This window comes from Opisthocomus hoazin, chromosome 7 (genome assembly GCF_030867145.1).
Source record: "Opisthocomus hoazin isolate bOpiHoa1 chromosome 7, bOpiHoa1.hap1, whole genome shotgun sequence".
Taxonomy (NCBI): domain Eukaryota; kingdom Metazoa; phylum Chordata; class Aves; order Opisthocomiformes; family Opisthocomidae; genus Opisthocomus; species Opisthocomus hoazin.
Genome location: NC_134420.1, coordinates 35523328 through 35540968, shown reverse-complemented (window position 1 = coordinate 35540968; position 17641 = coordinate 35523328). Strand labels below are relative to the sequence as shown.

Sequence of the window (17641 nt, the reverse complement as noted above, 5' to 3'; positions counted from 1 at the left end):
GGAGGGAAAGGAGGAAATGGAGGAGTGCCTGCAGGGAGGAATAACTTCCTCCCTCCAGGACCCTGTCGCTTGTCCCTGCTGATCCCCAGAGGCAGCGTGGGCTGCATGCCTGCCTGCTGCTGTGGGCTCCAGCTGTTTTCCTCCTCTGCCCTAGGTAAAGGCAACAGGCTTCTGGACCTGCTGTCCAGCCTGCAAGCAGCCAGAGGGACCAGGCCAGCGCATCAACAGGCCATGCTGCCCCAAATCCTACTGGTCCCATTCAAGGAGTCCTTCAGACAAATTTAATTTGTTTTTTTCAGTGTAGAGGGAGACAATTGGTTAAAAATATCCAGCAAAAGAGATTTAAGAAGGGGAGTAGGGAAAAAAAAAAGGGAAATGGGCTATCCATCAAAACCTGTGAACATGCCAGTTCAAATGGCTTGTCACTGGCCTCCCCAGTCCTGCAGGATGTGTGTGTCAGTCAAGAGCTGCTTGTCTGCGTGATATCTCTTCCTCGGCAGGACATAGCTGTCACTCTCAAACCAGTTACTTGCTTGGCATCCTGTTCTCCCTCAGAAATAACTGTCACTCAAAAGGCATTTTGCATGATTGATGTCTACGCCTGATCAGTCATTAAGCGATACCATCACTTCTGCTGCAGTGGCCGTTCTTGCAGAAGGGAAAATCAACTGCTTTGTTGTCTGGTCCCTTTCTTTATTTCTGGTTTCAGTCAGTGTTGTGGGTCATTTTTGTCTTTGGTCCAAATGTAAAGGTGAATAGCCAGGCTTTAAGTCAATGGACTTGAACAGCTGTCAGTGGCTGAGTGCCTATGTGGAGAGCCTGTATAAATTCTTATTAAAAGGATGCTGATGTAATGCTAGAACGTTTGGTATAGCAACTCATTACAATGACAATTTAAATAATGGCAAAAGAGAAGATTATTTTAGAGCAAAGGAAAAAAAAAAGAGATGCTCCTCTGCTAACATCTGGAATAAACGAGATTATCTGTGAGCTGATGAGGGACAGACAGATCAGCAGAGGAGAGAAACTCATTGGCAGTGCTGATGTTGTGTCATGTCAGAGTAAGGACACTGATACTGAAAGAAGGAATCTGTGAGAAAAGGCAAAGGAGGTAGCCAATCCATGAGTTCAGGGGAGAACAGTCTTGTGTTTCTGCTGTGAAAGGCAATTGTCATTTGGATTTTGGAATCCTAATAATACATTTTGTGCCTAAAAGTAACCGATTGTCGTGCCAGTCTCTGCACCTCGTTGGAGGGAAATACTAGGATTACTGTGTTTCTTGTTAAAAAGACAGACAAGACAAAGTGCAAAGAAGATGAAGTACCTGTCCTGGTTTCAGCTAGGGTGGAGTTAATTTTCCTCCGTGTGGCTGCCGTGTTTTCATTTAGTAGAAGAAGAATGTCGTTAACACTGATGTTTTTAGTTGTTGCTGAGAAATCAAGGACTTCTTCTAGTCTCCTGTATTCGGCTAATGAGCAGGTGTGCTGGAGCTGGGAGGGGGCGTAGCCAGTTAGCCAAGCTGGCCAATGGAAATATTCCATACCATGGGCATCATGCTCAGTTTATAAATGGGGGTGGGGCAGGATTATTCTCTTTTCTGTGAGTTCAAATCCTCTCGTTGTCCAGGAGTTCGGTCTTTTTTGGGAGTTTCATGAAATTTGCGAAATTCGCAAGTTCTGGGTTCCATGATCACTGCTGGGGGACTGGCTGTGGATCGGTCATTGGGTGGTGAGAAAATGGTATTGTATGTAATTTGTTTTGCGTATTCATTGTTATTATTAGTAGTAGTAGTATTTATTTTGGTGTCTTATTAAACTGTCTGTATCTCAACCCATGAGTTTCCCCTTTTGTCCATATTTCTCCTCCCCGTCAAGCTGCGGGGAAGGGGAGTGGTGAGCGAGTGGCTGTCTGGTGCTTAGTTGACAGCTGCTGGGTCAAACCACGGCAGTGCCTTTCCCAAGGATCCACAGCAAATTATTGCAGAGATGGGAGCAGAACTGGGCATTGAACAATGAGCTGTGAACTCCTCAAGGAGAATTTTGTCTCTACTGGAGATTCAGTGGACAGGTGAGGAAGAGGGAACAAAGTGTTTGCTTTTTTTCTCCAGTTAGGTTGAATTGAAAGACCTGAAACTTGTGGAGAAAACGTGAGCATTGTTAATAGTCAGGCTAATGGGAGAAGGTGTAGAATACCTTGGATGCAGGATGCCATCTGTCTGAATTGGTTATGTTTTGCATTGAGTTTGCACAGATAACAATTTCAGCACAGGGCAACCTCGTCTGTAAAATATGCAGATGATGGCTATGCTGGGAGAAGCTGCACTTATAAATGCAAAGAGGAACATCCCTCACCTCCCACCCCACCATGCTAGAGGATCCAGAGAGGTATGAACCAAGAGAAGCAAATGAGATTCACCTTTGAAAAATGCAAGCGCAGTCATCTAGGGACATACAAGCTCAAAATAGAAATACTCTCAAAGACTTATGAAGCAGCATAAATCTGAAAGAGAGTGGGATGTGATAGTGAACAGCAGACCAGTCAGGATTTTCCTGGGTGAGACAGCAGAAAACTCTCCCGAACTGAGGAACCTTCAGCTCTGTATGCAAAGCCATCAGTGAAGCTACTTGGCAAGATGATAATTTATTTCTCTACAGCTCCATTCTTGCGAGTATGGGGTTACTCTTTTCTGTTTCCTGCATAAAACAAAAAAGCCAAAAAGGAAAAAAGCCAACAATCTTTCTGCAGAATTGCTCAAAATCAGAAGTGCGGGTGCCACTGGAACCAAGAGGACAGTGTTTACCTCTGTTTTTTAATATTAAAGTTTGCACAGCTGTCCTCATCACTGGGGTGACAAAATGCAGTTGAGCAATCTTGTTGAAGGCAATGAGGACCTGCCTGTGCGTGGAGTCATTGGAGAAGGAGGCTCGAAGGGAGAATATGCTGTGTGGTTGTAGTAGAGCTGGGGGGGCGGAACTTGAAGAAAGTAATGGAAAATTAGTTCAAGCATCTTACATAAATGAGAGGGACAAAGAGGTCAGAATCAGACTGCTCTGACTCCAGGGTACCAGAGTGCATCAGTCTCTGAGGAGGGCAGAAGCTTTTATCCCCCTTCCTTGTGTGTGAAAGACCCTGTGTCTGCAGATGCAAACCTAGTGTGGTCCCAAGGGTGTTGGTGCAACCAGCCCAAGGAAAGGGACGTCCTCTCAGCAAGTGCAGGGATTGGTTTGAAAGACAAGTAACAAGCAAAAGAGGAAAAAAACCCCAAATCTGGAATATTGCCAAAGAAAATTGCCTTCCTCCCAAAGAAGGCAATTGGTGGGAAAGCCCCAGCAGGCCTCATCTGTGGCATTGAGACAGAGCTGCTTGCTGGGGAAGGTGGCAGCTCTTTTTCTGCTCCCCGGCGGTGATGAGCTTTGCCCAGAGTCTGGCAGGTGGGAACAGCCTCCTGGCTGCCTCGAGGCAGGTGGCCCTCTCCTTTGCCTCTCTGTTTAGAGACAGAGAGCAGCCGCAGTGTCCTTTGCTAGCTGCCCCCAGGCAAGTCCCGCAGTCGGCTTCCTGGCTTTGGGTCCTTATAAGGTCCAGCTGAGATGCCATAGCTCTCTGGGATATTCCTGGTTGCAGTTTAGCTTTCACATTACTGGAGTTTGGTGTTCCTGCTGTAATGCGTAGCATAGCAGATTTGTATCAGTCCTACCATTGTCTTTTTTCTCCCTGGGTCCCTGCAGCGTCCTGAACCGCACCCCTCCCAGCCTCATCCAGGAGATCATTTTGGTAGATGACTTCAGCTCAGATCGTAAGTATGGACCTGTTTCCCTTGCACTTGTTTCTTCCGTTCTGATTTCCCTTTTTTTGTTTGCTCTGTTCAGTCTCCCTCCCTCACAGAGATTACCTCTTGTCTGTATGCAAGAGAAAAAGAAAAGGGAGGGAGTCTTTCTGTGTTTAGTTTATGTCCATGCATGGCAGAGGCCAGAGGTTCTTCCTCTTTTTTTCCTTTCCATTGGGTCTTCCCTGTCTGGCAATTCTGGCCAGATTGGCAGACATCTCTGTTTCGTTTCATTATGCACCATTTTGTGAGCTGTTTAGCACAGATATGTATGTAGCAATAGTGTACATGAGCAGAGTGGGTAATTACAAACCAAGACAGAGCAAGAGGATGCAATGGAGCCTGCAGAAAATTGTTGTCTGGTGTCCTGCAGGCAGACCGGAGCAGACTGTCTGCCTGTCTCCACGTGTCTGGGATTCCAGGTGTCCCTGTGGGAGGCCGTGGAAGGCTTGTTGCTGTGGGCAGCACCACACCTTCTCCTGCAGCTTGGCACAGGAATGGAGTGTCTTCTGCATGAGTCCCACAAGACCTGCAGACTGAAGACTATAGACTCTTTCCATCTGTACAGTTGCTTTTGCTCCTGGCTCTTGTGTATTAGTGGTGAGGTGGTGGGAACAGAAGACTTCTTGCTTCTTCCATGATGTCTGCTAGATTCAAGGACAATCTGGTTGTGTGCCACCAGTAACAATTGATAATTACTCCTTCAGAACACTTTACAGAGCTGAGAATGCCCACCTTGGCCTGCTGAGGTAAGGAAGCTTGGCTATTTTGATTTTGCAGCTAGACACTTATGTAGCTTTAGCCAAAAAAAAAAAAAAAAAAAAAAAGGTGGATGCTGGGATTAGGGATTTAACTTTCTGAGGGCCTTAGAGTGTGAATTGGATAAAGGCTGAGCTGTGCCCAACTGTTGGAGTTGGGTGTTTCTAGGCACCTCCAACAAACAGTCCTAAATGTCCCATATTTGGCACCTAGAAATTCAATTCTCAATGGCCAAAGTGTACAAGATCAACACTGATGGATATCTGGGACCTGTACTGCACAGGGCTCAGACAGAAACTCACATTTAGGCTCCCAGGTAAATGGAAAGATTTTTTAAAAGCCCCATCCTATGACAGCTCTCATTTTTCTCACTGGCAGCTGGATATCTGTGGATACAGCTTCTCCCCTGAGGCACCTGCATGGAGGCACTTTAGTGCATGTTTGAGGTCTGATGCTTTGCTTTAATATCAACCTCGGTTTCTCAAAAAATACAGAGAGTTTGTAAGCTCTGGCAAGTAGTCACAGTGAGAGTGATGTGCTTCACTCCTGGAGAGTGAATTACTTGGTAAGGATTCTCCTACTTACCTGAAGTTGTGACTTGGTCAAGATGAGTGTTGCCTTCTCTTCTAGCAGATGTCCAGCAAAATCTCAGTACTCTGTAATTAAGAGCACCTGCCACTTCGCTTGGATGATGCAGCAGCTGCCAAAGTACCCACACAAGAGCAGTATTTCAGATTGCATGTGTCCTTGAGAAGGGAAATGTTCCTGCAGGAATATGCCAAGAGATGCACTTTTTGGCTAATGGCCTTTGCGTTCTCCCCAGAGCACTCAGTCTTGGGAGGATGACAGCGAGAAAGGGGAGGTGCAAGACGTGAAAAGCAACAAGCAATAAACATGGAAAATGGGGTGAACTTGGTGGGGCAGGGGAAAAGAGCAAGTTAGAAATTGTTATTCCTCTGACCTCTGCTATGGCAGGACTAGAGAGAGGATAACAGAGACCTAATGACCCAGTGCTTGTTGGTACAGCTGGGCTGGAGCCGGTAGCTGTTCCTCTCTGTCTTCTTCCTTGGGCAACGTAAATGAGAGATGGCATGAGCTTCTGTCAAGCTGCCAGCGAAGCCCTGGGTTAGGCATCCTCAAGTTAATGTAATGGCGTCTCCAAGGAAGTGGGTCACATCCCTGTGGCCTTTATTAAATAAAATTAAGCAGAAACTGCCCCGAGAACAAATGGTGGGAAATGCCCAGGCGAGCTGCTGACGGCAAAGAGAGCAGATGAGATCGCTTCATATGACAGGACTCTTTTTTTCCTTGGCGCTTCGGTGATTTGCAGCCCTGGCTCCCTGTGGTCCCTCTGTTTCATCAGAGCTTGGTGCCACATTGCCAGTGCATGCCCTGTTGTTCTTGTGAAACGCTGAGTGTGGGAGGGTGAAGGTCTGGCTGCTTGGAGTGTCAGGAAACACAGACTTAGCTGTCTGAGGAGGACAGCAAGCAAGCAGTGCTCTTCTGTGTGCTCTTTAGACAACAGGGTTAAGGCCATGAGGCTGATTAATGAGATGTTAAGTGAAAGCAGAATTTCCCCTCCCATGGAGAAGCAGGATAACACCTTTCTGTTGAAGCCAAATAATTCATACAAATGGTTGTGGTTTTTTTTTGCCTTCCCTAAGCTGAGGACTGCCAGCTCCTTACCAAGATCCCAAAGGTCAAATGTCTACGAAACACCCGGAGAGAAGGTGAGTGTGTAAAGCTTTGTAGGTAAAAAGATTTTTCAGATTTTCCCACATGGCCCTGTTCGCTTGCCAGCTGCTTACATGTTGTTTCTTATAGTTACAGTTTGTTTTTTCAGTGTAAGAGTTTGGTGTCCTAGTTTGGAGGCTCTATGGAGGGAGAACCTGGCTTATCAAGCTTATCTCAGGCTTCAGGGCTCTCATTTCGTACTTTAAATAATGAGAAGTGGTGTCCAGAGGCCCTGCTAGAACAAGGACTGCAGTTTAGGACCTTTATGAATATAGAGGTAGATATAAGTCATATCCTTTTAACTCAGAGTGCAGGATAAAAAGCCATTTAGGAGACGTGGGAGAGGGAAAAACAATCATATATCTATCATAAAGATATACAATTAAGGAAAGTTATTTCTCATTTATCTCCTACATGCATAAATGGTAATGCTGGCTTTCCCAGCTGCTCTTTGGTTTGACTCACATGTGCTGGCTTATTTCTAAACCTGTCAGTGCACAGCAGGCCTGGAGCGAGGATCTGGCAGGGGAGACAGGAGTCACTGCTCAGTTCACAAAGGGCATACCAGGTAGTTGGATGGTCTGTAAGAAAGTATGGCGACGCCTGAGAGCCAGGTTGACCTCTCTGACCGCAGGGCAGAGTAAAGGACAAGTGGGAATAAAGCATATAAGCAGTAAGAAAGGCAACAAGCAGAGAGTAGAGCTTGGTCCCATGGAAGCAGTAAGAGAGGCAGTGGGTGCTTTGATGGGAGAGACACTGAGCAGGCAGCAGCAAGGTACCTGCGGGGAGGGCTGGGAGTGAAGGGGACGTTGTCAAGTCAGGAACCAGATGAAAGCTCAGTGGCGTGGACAGAAGTGACAGGTGAGGTCATTCTTTGTCTGCTGGAAGGGCTCAGCTGGCAGTGTCCCCCCCAGGGGATGCCCTGCTAAAGCTGCTCTGCTCATGATGGAGGTGTGATATAGGAGAACCACCTGCTCTTCTCCTGTTATGGCCACACAAAGTACTTTATTTTCTGAAGGAGGCTCAGATATTTTGCTTCCTAACCTTCCTGCTCCTCTGCTGTCCTTTCCTCACTGTAGGGCTGATTCGCTCTCGGGTGCGAGGTGCTGAAGTGGCTACTGCCGACATCCTCACCTTCTTGGATAGTCACTGTGAAGTCAACAGCGAGTGGCTGCAGCCAATGCTTCAGAGAGTGAAAGAGGTGAGCACCATCTTCCCTGCTGGAATGGATGGGGCTGATCTGTCTTGTACTGGTGCACCCTCTGCCTCCACATGCCATCAGCACTGCCAGTGAGGGCAGCATTCCCAGGTACTCCTCAGGCAGGCTGTCACAGAGGAAGATACAGCCTGAGCTAGAGGGGCAAGTGATCACTGATGGGCTCCTATGTTCTGCTAATGTGGCTGGGCAGGAGGTGCTCAGTGATGGGATGCAATGGTGAACGCTTGAACCACTAACTTATACCTTAGGTCTCCTGCAGTGCTGTGCTTCCTAGTCTTGTCCACCTGTACATAGGACAGCCACTTCAGCAGCACACGCTGTGCAACTTTTCCATGGTTGCCATCTCCCTTCTTGCTGCTGGACCCTCCCCTTTGCCTTGTCACTGCCGAAACTTTCCTTCCATGTACGCTCCCACTGAGCTGCCAGCGCACACCACCTGCATGCAGGCGGCTTCCTAGCATGGAGGAGCTGCCTGTGAGTGCAGGGCTGTCCCTTTGCTGGCTCACTTGGGAAAGGATTGACATGAGGCTGGAAGAGTGAAAATGAGACAGGAATACTAGCAGCTGTCACCGTGGCTGTAATGTAGGGCTGGAGGGGGAGACATGTGGCTCCGCTGTAAGAGCACACTGGGTAGAGGTGATGGGAGAAGTCACAGCCATGCTTGCAAGTGGCAGGGATTGATCCACTCCTCTGAAAGGAGGATTGCATGCAGTAATGGGCCCCAGGAGAAGGGGTGGAGGCTCTAATGCTGCCTTCTATTCACATCTGATGGGCTTAATATGAAGGAGCAGAAGGTAAAACTTCAGGATCGATATCTTAAAAGCTTCTGCTTTTTACTCCTACTCAATAAATTCTTAATCTCAGAAGCCTATAAATGTTTACTTTACTACTACCGTTTGAGTCAAGCTGCATCAGCATCAGCATAGGGGTCCCTAAGCAGAAAAGACCTTACTGGTTTCTTCAGGGAAGGATCTGAGTTGCAAAAGCTTGAGTGCTGACTCCAGTATTATTTAGTGAGCAGGTTTCAAGTCAGCCTATTTCTGACCTACTTCCAACATTTCTGATGTGCATCCTAGTTCAAATTTGTGTTGTCCTACCCAGTCATAGCATTGGCTGATTGGAGCAGACTGCTGGGTGGTGTTGGGGGACTCAGGCTGGGCAGACATACTCTCGCTGTGTAGCTGTTGCAGCACAGAGTGGAATAAACATGAATGATAGCTCTCACCTAGAATGTGCCATCCTGGCCAGGTGCACTACAGCAGGAGGAACTACTGCAAGGCACAAAATGAACATTTGATAGGAAAGGCACGGAGACTGGCAGCTGTCTGATAACAAGATGCTGTTTCTGGCATTGCCAGCTCTCTGTTTCATTATATACTTCAGCTATCGCAAGAATGTCTTTAATGCCCTGTCTTATGATGTTCAAAAATCATTATCGTCTTAACTTCTACTTAATAAAAGAATTGCAAAGGAAAGCTGTAAATATCTGTAACCCTTAATGCCAGTAATGTACCCCCAATACCTTAGTATTAGAACATTATTATTTTTTTCAGTTTGCACTATGATTCTTAAGTGTGGGGTCTTGATTCATAGTACCTGTTAGGAAAATGCTTGATTAGTGGATTGATCATTTCTAGGCTGATGATAATGAGTTAATTTAAGGATTGCTGAGCAGATGGTATGCTGTCGGTAGATATCAAAAACAAGCACAAAACCTTTGGGACAGTGATTCATGCCCTGTGACTTGGGCAGAAAATAAAAAGCTGTTTCTTAGCAACATGCCTGGGTGTTGGGGTCCCAGGCTCCATTCCCCAAACCCATGGCATGCAGCTGGCTAATACTCACCATCTCCATGTCAGGTTGTAGTGGCCACAGATTCCTTGTTCAGCTACCAGAACTGTGCTGGAGAAGCCAGACAAAGATTTACATGTGCAGCTTTGTGTTTGCTGATCTCTGGCAGCTTTGCCAGACTTTCAAGAAAAGCCTGACTCTTTTTTCCTCCCCCCCTTTCTCTCCCTCCCTCAGGATTATACCCGAGTCGTGAGTCCAATCATTGATGTTATCAGCCTGGATAATTTTGCCTACCTGGCAGCATCAGCAGATCTGAGGGGAGGTGGGTATAATGAATGGCTTGTCTAAGTTAGGCCTGAGGGATGGTGTATGAAAAATAATTGATGTTCTCTTCAGCTTTCTAAGAAAACAGAGTGATGATCTTTCCTGATGGTCTCTCTGTCCTCTTTTTCCTGAAACTTGTAAAGGCACATCTTTTGCAGAGTTAAAACAAACCCAACTAGTGTTTTCCTCTTGAGCTTGCATCACTGTCACAATGTTTTGCAATTTCAGGGCTTAGTTAACTGATTAAACATATCACCATGCCCTCCCTACACTACGTGTACACTGGAGTCTGCTCCTATCTGCCAGGCTATCTCATGCATCTTCTGAAGAGCATTTTCACCTCTCTCCTGGCAGCTGAACCCTTGTGCAGCTGTTCGTGTGGTCACCCACAGTGTCTGGTGCTCTTCTCCCTCTTCTGTGGCTGGGATTCACTGCTGCACTGGTTGCCTGCCAAAGGCTATTTGTTCTGTGGCTACCCTTAGCAGTGGTATAAGTGTCAGTGACTGTGCTGTGCTCAACTATACACCACAGGCCAACCATAAATAAATGGTAGTCTTGAAAGAGGTGATGGTTACAATGATCTGCAGGCCTTTGTTCCCTGAATACATCACATCCCACAAAGTGCTTTGATTAAAGCGTCTTAACGTTGGCAGACATGGAAGTGTAATACAGACTGGCCAAAATGCAATTACATCTCACACTGACAACACTGTCCTGAAGATATGGAGTGGAATCGAGCAGAGATCTGTAACGCTAAAGATGAAGAGACAGAAGCTGGTGAATTCTTAGCTACATTAGGATAGACTCTTGCCATTGTCAGTAGACCATGAAGGAGGTCAGGGAAGGGAAGTCAGGATAGCCTGTGACGTAAAGGTGGAGGCTATCACCGAAGTTAGTAGAAAAACAGTAACAAAACCTGTTTGATGTGGGTTTTTTTCCTTTTCAGGGTTTGACTGGAGCCTTCATTTTAAGTGGGAGCAGATTCCTATAGAGCAGAAGATGTCCAGAACAGACCCAACTCAGTCTATAAGGTAACTGTCTCTGATGGACTGTGTATAGTCCTCCAAATTCTTTTACTAAGCCTTCACCTGTATGGCAAGGAGTGCACAGGGACTGCCTCACTGAGGACAAAATGCCACAGTGCTCACTTAATGCTAACAAACTCTTCATTTTATTTTCTGAATGCATTGAGGTCTGTGCCTTAATTCTGAGAGTATTACTCCCTGAATATTGTAAGAATAGCAATTATATACTATCATAGGCCGGTAGGCATGCCACCTCTACAAGTCACCTCTTCTTCCATATCTTTGTTTTTGTGGTCTCACTCAACACTCTGAATGCCTCAGAAATTCCTCTGGGGGTTTTAATTACTCAGTCTTCCAGGTGAAGAATTAAGGAATGAAGCAGCTAAATAGTCACCCAGGAAGTGTAAAGTAGACCTGGGAACTGAATCTTGCTTTGTAAATTGGGCACAGAATTATCCTCCTCTCCTAAATATTTGTGTCTGTGGACAAAACAGACTGTTGGCTGGAACAGTTATTGCCAGCCTTGCTGCTGTGTACATGGCTCTGAGGAATGTAGAATGTGACAAATCCTGATGTAAAAAGTCACAGTGCTTTTCTGTATAGGCAGACAGCTCCCTGTTTGCAACATAAAAGGATTGTTCAATTTTTCTGTGTAATTTGTAAGCCTCTGTTTTGTATTCCAGAAGCAACCAGCTTGCTAACAGCAGAGCAGGACATTCAGCAAAGTCTCTCACACCATGTCTACTTGGTGAACACAGCCATCAGACAGTGCGCCTGTCATTCCTGCACACTGTGCCTATTTGTACAAATGCAAAAGACACAGAATTACTCATGTAGTACTTGCAGGATCATCTAACAAAGGCAGGAGGATGATCTAGCGAGGGGGATCTCAGAAGCCTGCTGCAGGTTCACGGCCCATCTCTATTATTTTTCTCTTTTAAATGAGATACCATTTGTCAGGCCTGACAAATTGACCCCCCTCTAAAATGAAGATGAAGGTGCTATATATTCGTATGATTATTTTGTGTGGGCTTGTGTTTTCTTTTCCAGAACCCCTGTCATAGCAGGAGGCATCTTTGTGATTGACAAGTCCTGGTTTAACCACCTGGGAAAATATGATACTCAAATGGACATCTGGGGAGGAGAAAATTTTGGTAAGTTTAGAGTGTTTCAGGGGAATGACAAACGAATGCAGAACCACTTCCCAGTCTTCGTCGCCTACCGGAACTCTCCTTTTGAGAGACCTAGCCTGCATGTCGATGTAAGGCTAGGGACATGGTCAGGTAATCCCCATGTCGGTCAGAATTGTATCGCTATCCGCTTTGTGCAAAGTAAATGGAGGCTTTCTGTGATCAGAGCTATCACTCTCTTACAGTCATATGTACTATTATACACATGCTTCCACAGTACAAGTAAGAAAGAGGAACCTCCTGATATTGAATTTGTTGCTTGTTTTTGGAGAATATTCCTCCAGTCCTTCACATGACAGTCTGTGTTGCCCCAGCTCTGAAGTGGACAGTCACTCCTATGCTCTCTTCTTATACCTGCTTCTCTTGCCCAGAGAAGTCCGAGTTGCTCTCCCAGCTTGATACTTTTCCTAATAAAACAAGGCTCTTTGTAAGTGGAATGTGGGTGCAAATAGATTCATAATGCAAACATTTAGAAGAAGACTAGGGTGTCATAAACATCTGAGGAATTCAGAGGCCCAGGGTAGTCTGTACACTCGAGTGCTGTTACCTTATAGGGCATGGTGCTGAAACCCATCTCCTTGCACTTAATGGTGGCACAGCTATCCCAGACACTTCTTTGCCCCGTGTGAAGTCATGCTGCAATGTCACCAGGTGTTAGTGACAAAAGGAAGAAGAGTATTGAAACGAGGTTCAGAGACACCTCAAGTATTTGGGGCATTCATTTAGAAATGACGCAGATGGAGTTGAAGAGATGAAAGTTTTCCTCTGTTTTGCAGTCAACTTAGACTTTTCTGTAGCTAACACTGACAGAAAAATTATTCTATTTCTACAGTTTCCATAAAAGTCACATATTTGTAAATAAATCCCTTTAAAGAAGAATTCATGTGGTGTTTACTAGCACCTGGAGGATCAATTAGAAAGAAAGAAATAGTCAAGAAGAGGAAACTTTTGTTTCTCTGAACACAGCTGGTAGAGCTGCCTCTTTCTAAAATGCTCTCTGAAACCAGGAAATATTTTTGGCTGATAAAAAAAAATAAAAGTACTACTTTTTTAAAACAAAGTGTCTAATAATGAGTGCTTGTGTTCTCTGTTTTCTGAGGTCTTGCTTCAGTTTTATGGTATGAATGATATTAAAAAGAGATAATAAATGGGGCTTGCATTGGGATCTCAGCAGTGCTGGTAGATCAGCTAAGCACTGTAGGCAGAAGTAACAGACAGCCTTTAGCTAGGCATGAGCATCCCCTCTCCTGTGTCCCTCGGACTCCTCTGCAGAGCCAAGCTTAGCTCCTTGCTGTCAGTAGCCCTGCTCCAGCTGCAGAGCCAGACACTTGCCATCCTGCCAGCCTCAGAGCTGCAACTGTGTGAAGGCTGTAAACCCCAAAGATGGAGAAGCAATATTTCTTTAGGCTTTTGGTTGTCTGCTTCTGCACACCTGAGAGCCCAGTGTTGTTGTTTGCTGCATATGTCAGTAGCTTGATGCTAAGCAGAGCTCTCTGCCATAAGTGGCAGAGAGGCCTCGTACAGCCCACCAATTCTTAGCAGCTCTGCTGAGAGGGACTTGGGGGTACTGATAGACGAAAGGCTGGACATGAGCTGGCAATGTGCGCTGGCAGCCCAGAGGGCCAACCGTGTCCTGGGCTGCATCAAGAGAAGCGTGGCCAGCAGGTCGAGAGAGGTGATTCTGCCCCTCTACTCTGCTCTGATGAGACCTCACCTGGAGTACTGCGTTCAGCTCTGGAGCCCTCAGCACAAGAAGGACATGGAACTGTTGGAGCGGGTCCAAAGGAGGGCTACAAAAATGATCCGAGGGCTGGAGCACCTCTCCTATGAGGAGAGGCTGAGAGAGTTGGGCTTGTTCAGCCTGGAGAAGAGAAGGCTGCGGGGAGACCTGACTGCAGCCTTTCAGTACTTAAAGGCAGCCTATAGGAAAGATGGGGACAATCTTTTTAGTAGAGACAGCAGTGACAGGACGAGGGGTAATGGTTTTAAACTAAAACAGGGTAGGTTTAGGCTAGATAGAAGGAAGAAATTCTTTACAATGAGGGTTGTGAAACACTGGAACAGGTTGCCCAGAGAGGTAGTGGAGGCCCCATCCCTGGAAACATTCAAGACCAGGTTGGACAGGGCTCTGAGCAACCTGATCTAGTTAGCGGTGTCCCTGCTTGCTGCGGGGGGGTTGGACTAGATGACCTCTAGGGGTCCCTTCCAACCCAAAACTTTCTATGATTCTGTGAATTACCTGCACACCCACAGCCCTTCTTGCGCATAGACCTGATCAAAACCTCCACAGAATTGCTCCATTCTCCTTCAAATTGCTCTTGTAAAGCCAGACAGTGGCTGTGTGGGACTGGGATGGGTATAAAAGGCTTGCCAGTTTTGCCTAGTGGTACTTGTCTCTTATCCTGCACCTCCGCTCTTCACTTAAGAGGGCAAAGCTAAGTGCACAATGCTCTGTCTAATGGGGCCTGTTCCTGGGCTGCATTGCCACACCACCACGGTGATGGTGGCAATGGGAAGGTATTTTAAAAACAAAACAGAATACTTTTCTTTTTTAAAGCTAACTTTTGTTCAGCTCTTCAGCATAATGTAGGGCATCAAATCAACCAGTGGCTTCTGTATCGAGCCTGTTGCTGTTGCATGGCAGAGGGTTAAAAACCAACCTGTATTTGACAACAAAAAGTATTACTTTTCCTTCAAGTATTCAGAATGTTTAATTTACCCTCTTAGAAAAAGTTTTCAGTACTTAACTGAAAATTAGATTTTGTGATCAAGGAAGAATGTTGATAATGTTCTAAACGCTATTTGTACTACAAATTACAATTCTGAGTGGAAAGGAACTGTTTGGACAAAGTCAGCATTTACAGGGGTGGTGGGAGAATGGTTCTGACTAATTTGGGTGGGTGAGATGGGCCATTCCCTGCCCATGAAGGCCAACTTAATTAGCTTCTTCTCTGAAACTATTTTCCTGTGAGGAAACAGGAGAAGAGAATGTATGGGAAGGACACAGAGCTGGACAAGCTTTATGCACACAGCACGTACACAGAAATGATCAGGCAGCAATTACCAGCTGCCTAAATATCCTTCCAGCTGGATGTGAGCTGGTAAACCCCATTTTTTCCACTGTGATGAGGAAAAGCCATAGTGATTAAGTCATTTAAAACACATATGGACTATGTCACATCCTGGAAAACGTACAGCAACAAGTTCTCCTATGCTTTGCATCAGAGGATGGATGAAAGTCCTTAATAAGCTATGTTTGGTCACCATTTTCTCTTCTGCATCCAGAATCTGCATTCTTTCACCCCTTCTTTAAAGAATTCTGTGATTTACAAACCTGGACATGCGGTCTGTCTGTGTGCCTAGGACATCAATATGGCACAAGGAATCCTCTCTTGGGAAATGGACATGGCTTTAAGTTACACATGCTAGATTGAGAGTTTTGTTTCTGTTATAGGCCAGAGTGAGTCAGAACCTCATTCCAAGAGAGCAAATGCCAGCTGGACACACCACCAGACAGAAACTTATGTCTTGGCCTTTTTGTTGTTGTTGTTTTTAAAGCCCTTCCTCTCTTCAAAGCTGGAACTCCCTGTTGAAAAGACTGAAAATAATAAGCTCTAGGAAACAGTCAGGGAGAGACAAGAGCTAGTAAGAAATTCCACAAAATCTAGTCTAATAAAATAGTTTTTTACTTAGAAGCTAGATTAAATACACCATCTTCCCCCCTGCAAAACACACTATTTAAATAACCTTTCCCAGGAGCTAGAGAGAGGAAAGCTATGGAGGAAGATGAAGGTTGGGAAGATGTGTGTACATGCTTTGAAACAGCCACTAGATCTGGATACATAATTTCTTTTTAATTTCTAAACATCAGAGCCCCATAATTCAGGCATTACTGGAGGGAGATCCCAAATGAGTAAAGTTTTTGAAGTAATTAGTCTACACAATCTGAAGCCCTTTTGGTAAGAACTACCAAACTACCCAGCTAATTTTAATTTTCCTTCTTCTCTTCTCACCACCACATGAAACGCAAGTGGAAAACCCCTGCAGTGTGGCAGTGATTAAACTTGCGAGGACAGACAGTAAGCTTGAGCGAGGTCGCATTGCTTCTGTGATGCAAACAAGTGCCTGTACATCAAAGTTCCGTGTTCTTCTAATCCTTTAACAAAATTTTGAATTTAGCTTCAGGACCAGCTGGATTTCTTCAAGTAGCAGGGTTCTCTCTGTATGTTTATAGTCACCCTATTAGACTGATTTCTTCTCTCAGTTGCTCCCCCAGCAGAGGAAACTGGTGACAAACTGTAACCCAGTCATCCACTTCTTTCTTTTTTTAAAGTAACAGAACGAGAAGAAGATGTTGTAGGATGGATAACATGGAGATGTGAAGGAGAGGACTCTGCTCTAGACATTGACTCACTTCCTATGCCCTCATCTTGCTCTCTTCTTTCTCCTTGTCTCCTAAACTCCCTTTCTTCCTCACATGATTTGCTTTACACAGTGAATTCTTCTGTTTTTAATTCCATCCGTGTGCAGGGCTGGAGAGTTACGGAAGTCCAAAACGAGGTGGGTGTGGGGTGATGTCGGTCTGAATCCAAACGCCATCCTGAAGGCCTGACAGCAAGCACAAGGACCTGGTCAAAGGGAAAGGTGTCTTGCTGAAATGCCCGGGCGACCAAAAAGAGAAGTAGGACTGGAGAAGGCTAGGAAGTCTCTGGACCACAAGGGTTGCCTCCGTTTTAACAAAGGGAGGACATTTTTTTTGACTCTCACCATGGCATTGCTTTTCCTGGTTTTGCTGTTGCAGGCAGTACGACTAGACCAGAGGGGCAAAGTTTTCAGGCACACTGCTGAAGCTGCCCTTCTTGGAAACACTGCCAATCTGCCTGCAGCTGTATGACTCTTGTGGTCTCTTCCAGAGCTCTCTTTCCGAGTGTGGATGTGCGGTGGCAGCTTGGAGATCGTTCCCTGCAGTCGAGTGGGACACGTGTTCAGGAAGCGCCATCCCTATGACTTCCCTGAGGGCAATGCACTGACATACATCAAGTAGGTGTTGGGTAGTTACTGGTAGCAGCCGAGTAACCTTGGTGTTGGGCATGTCTCAATAAGCCTGAATTCTTTGTTGTCTTTCTGCCTGATTACAGAGGAGAACAGTTTGTGGCTGAGCATCTGTTCTCAAGGGAAGGATGAGTTGCTGTTTTCTGTGAGCAAAACCTGTTTGCTTCTCTGTTGTTTGTGTTAGTGCATCTTGTTCTTCCTCAGTCTTCGGTGGAGGGGGGCAGCAGTACCCCAGAGAGAGGCCCTGGCCATCTGTGGATACTGCCCTATGACATGTGCCTGTGTATCAGCAGTCCCTAGTCATATCTGTTGTCTCTGAGCTGCTTTTGAGTCCAGAGATCCTACAGAGCTGTATGTGCTCTGAGATGAGCCCTGCGGACAACTTCCACTGCAGGACAGATGGGAAGAGAAAAGAGATGAGACAAAGTGCTTTATAATGAGAGTGGTTAAGCACTGACTTAGGGCCCCAGAGCAGTTGTTGAAATCTCCATCTTTGGAGATTTCAAAACTCAACCAGACAAGACCCTGAACGACATGACCTAACCCGAAGCTAGTCTGCTTTGGGCAGGAGGTTGGACCAGGTGATACCTAGAGGTGCTTTCCAAGCTGAATTATTCCATGGTGTTATTCTGATCTGGGGAAAGGGATACCGTAAAGCAGGGTGATGATGACAGTCAGTCCAGGTGTCTCTGTAGAGGGAGCATGTGTGAAAACATCATGGTAG

The 17641-nt window shown here is 45.8% G+C and overlaps 1 protein-coding gene across 2 annotated transcripts in view; it reads left to right on the top strand.

Annotated features, from left to right (window-relative positions):
• The window catches only part of GALNT16 (polypeptide N-acetylgalactosaminyltransferase 16), an 82182-nt gene that overhangs the window by 48776 nt on the left and 15765 nt on the right, over positions 1-17641 (top strand). For both annotated transcript variants that reach the window (XM_075425834.1, XM_075425835.1), the window contains exons 4-10: positions 3726-3793; positions 6247-6312; positions 7396-7517; positions 9561-9648; positions 10597-10681; positions 11726-11829; positions 16779-16905. In XM_075425834.1, the coding sequence (XP_075281949.1) occupies positions 3726-3793; positions 6247-6312; positions 7396-7517; positions 9561-9648; positions 10597-10681; positions 11726-11829; positions 16779-16905 (660 nt within the window). The remainder of the gene's footprint in view (positions 1-3725; positions 3794-6246; positions 6313-7395; positions 7518-9560; positions 9649-10596; positions 10682-11725; positions 11830-16778; positions 16906-17641) is intronic.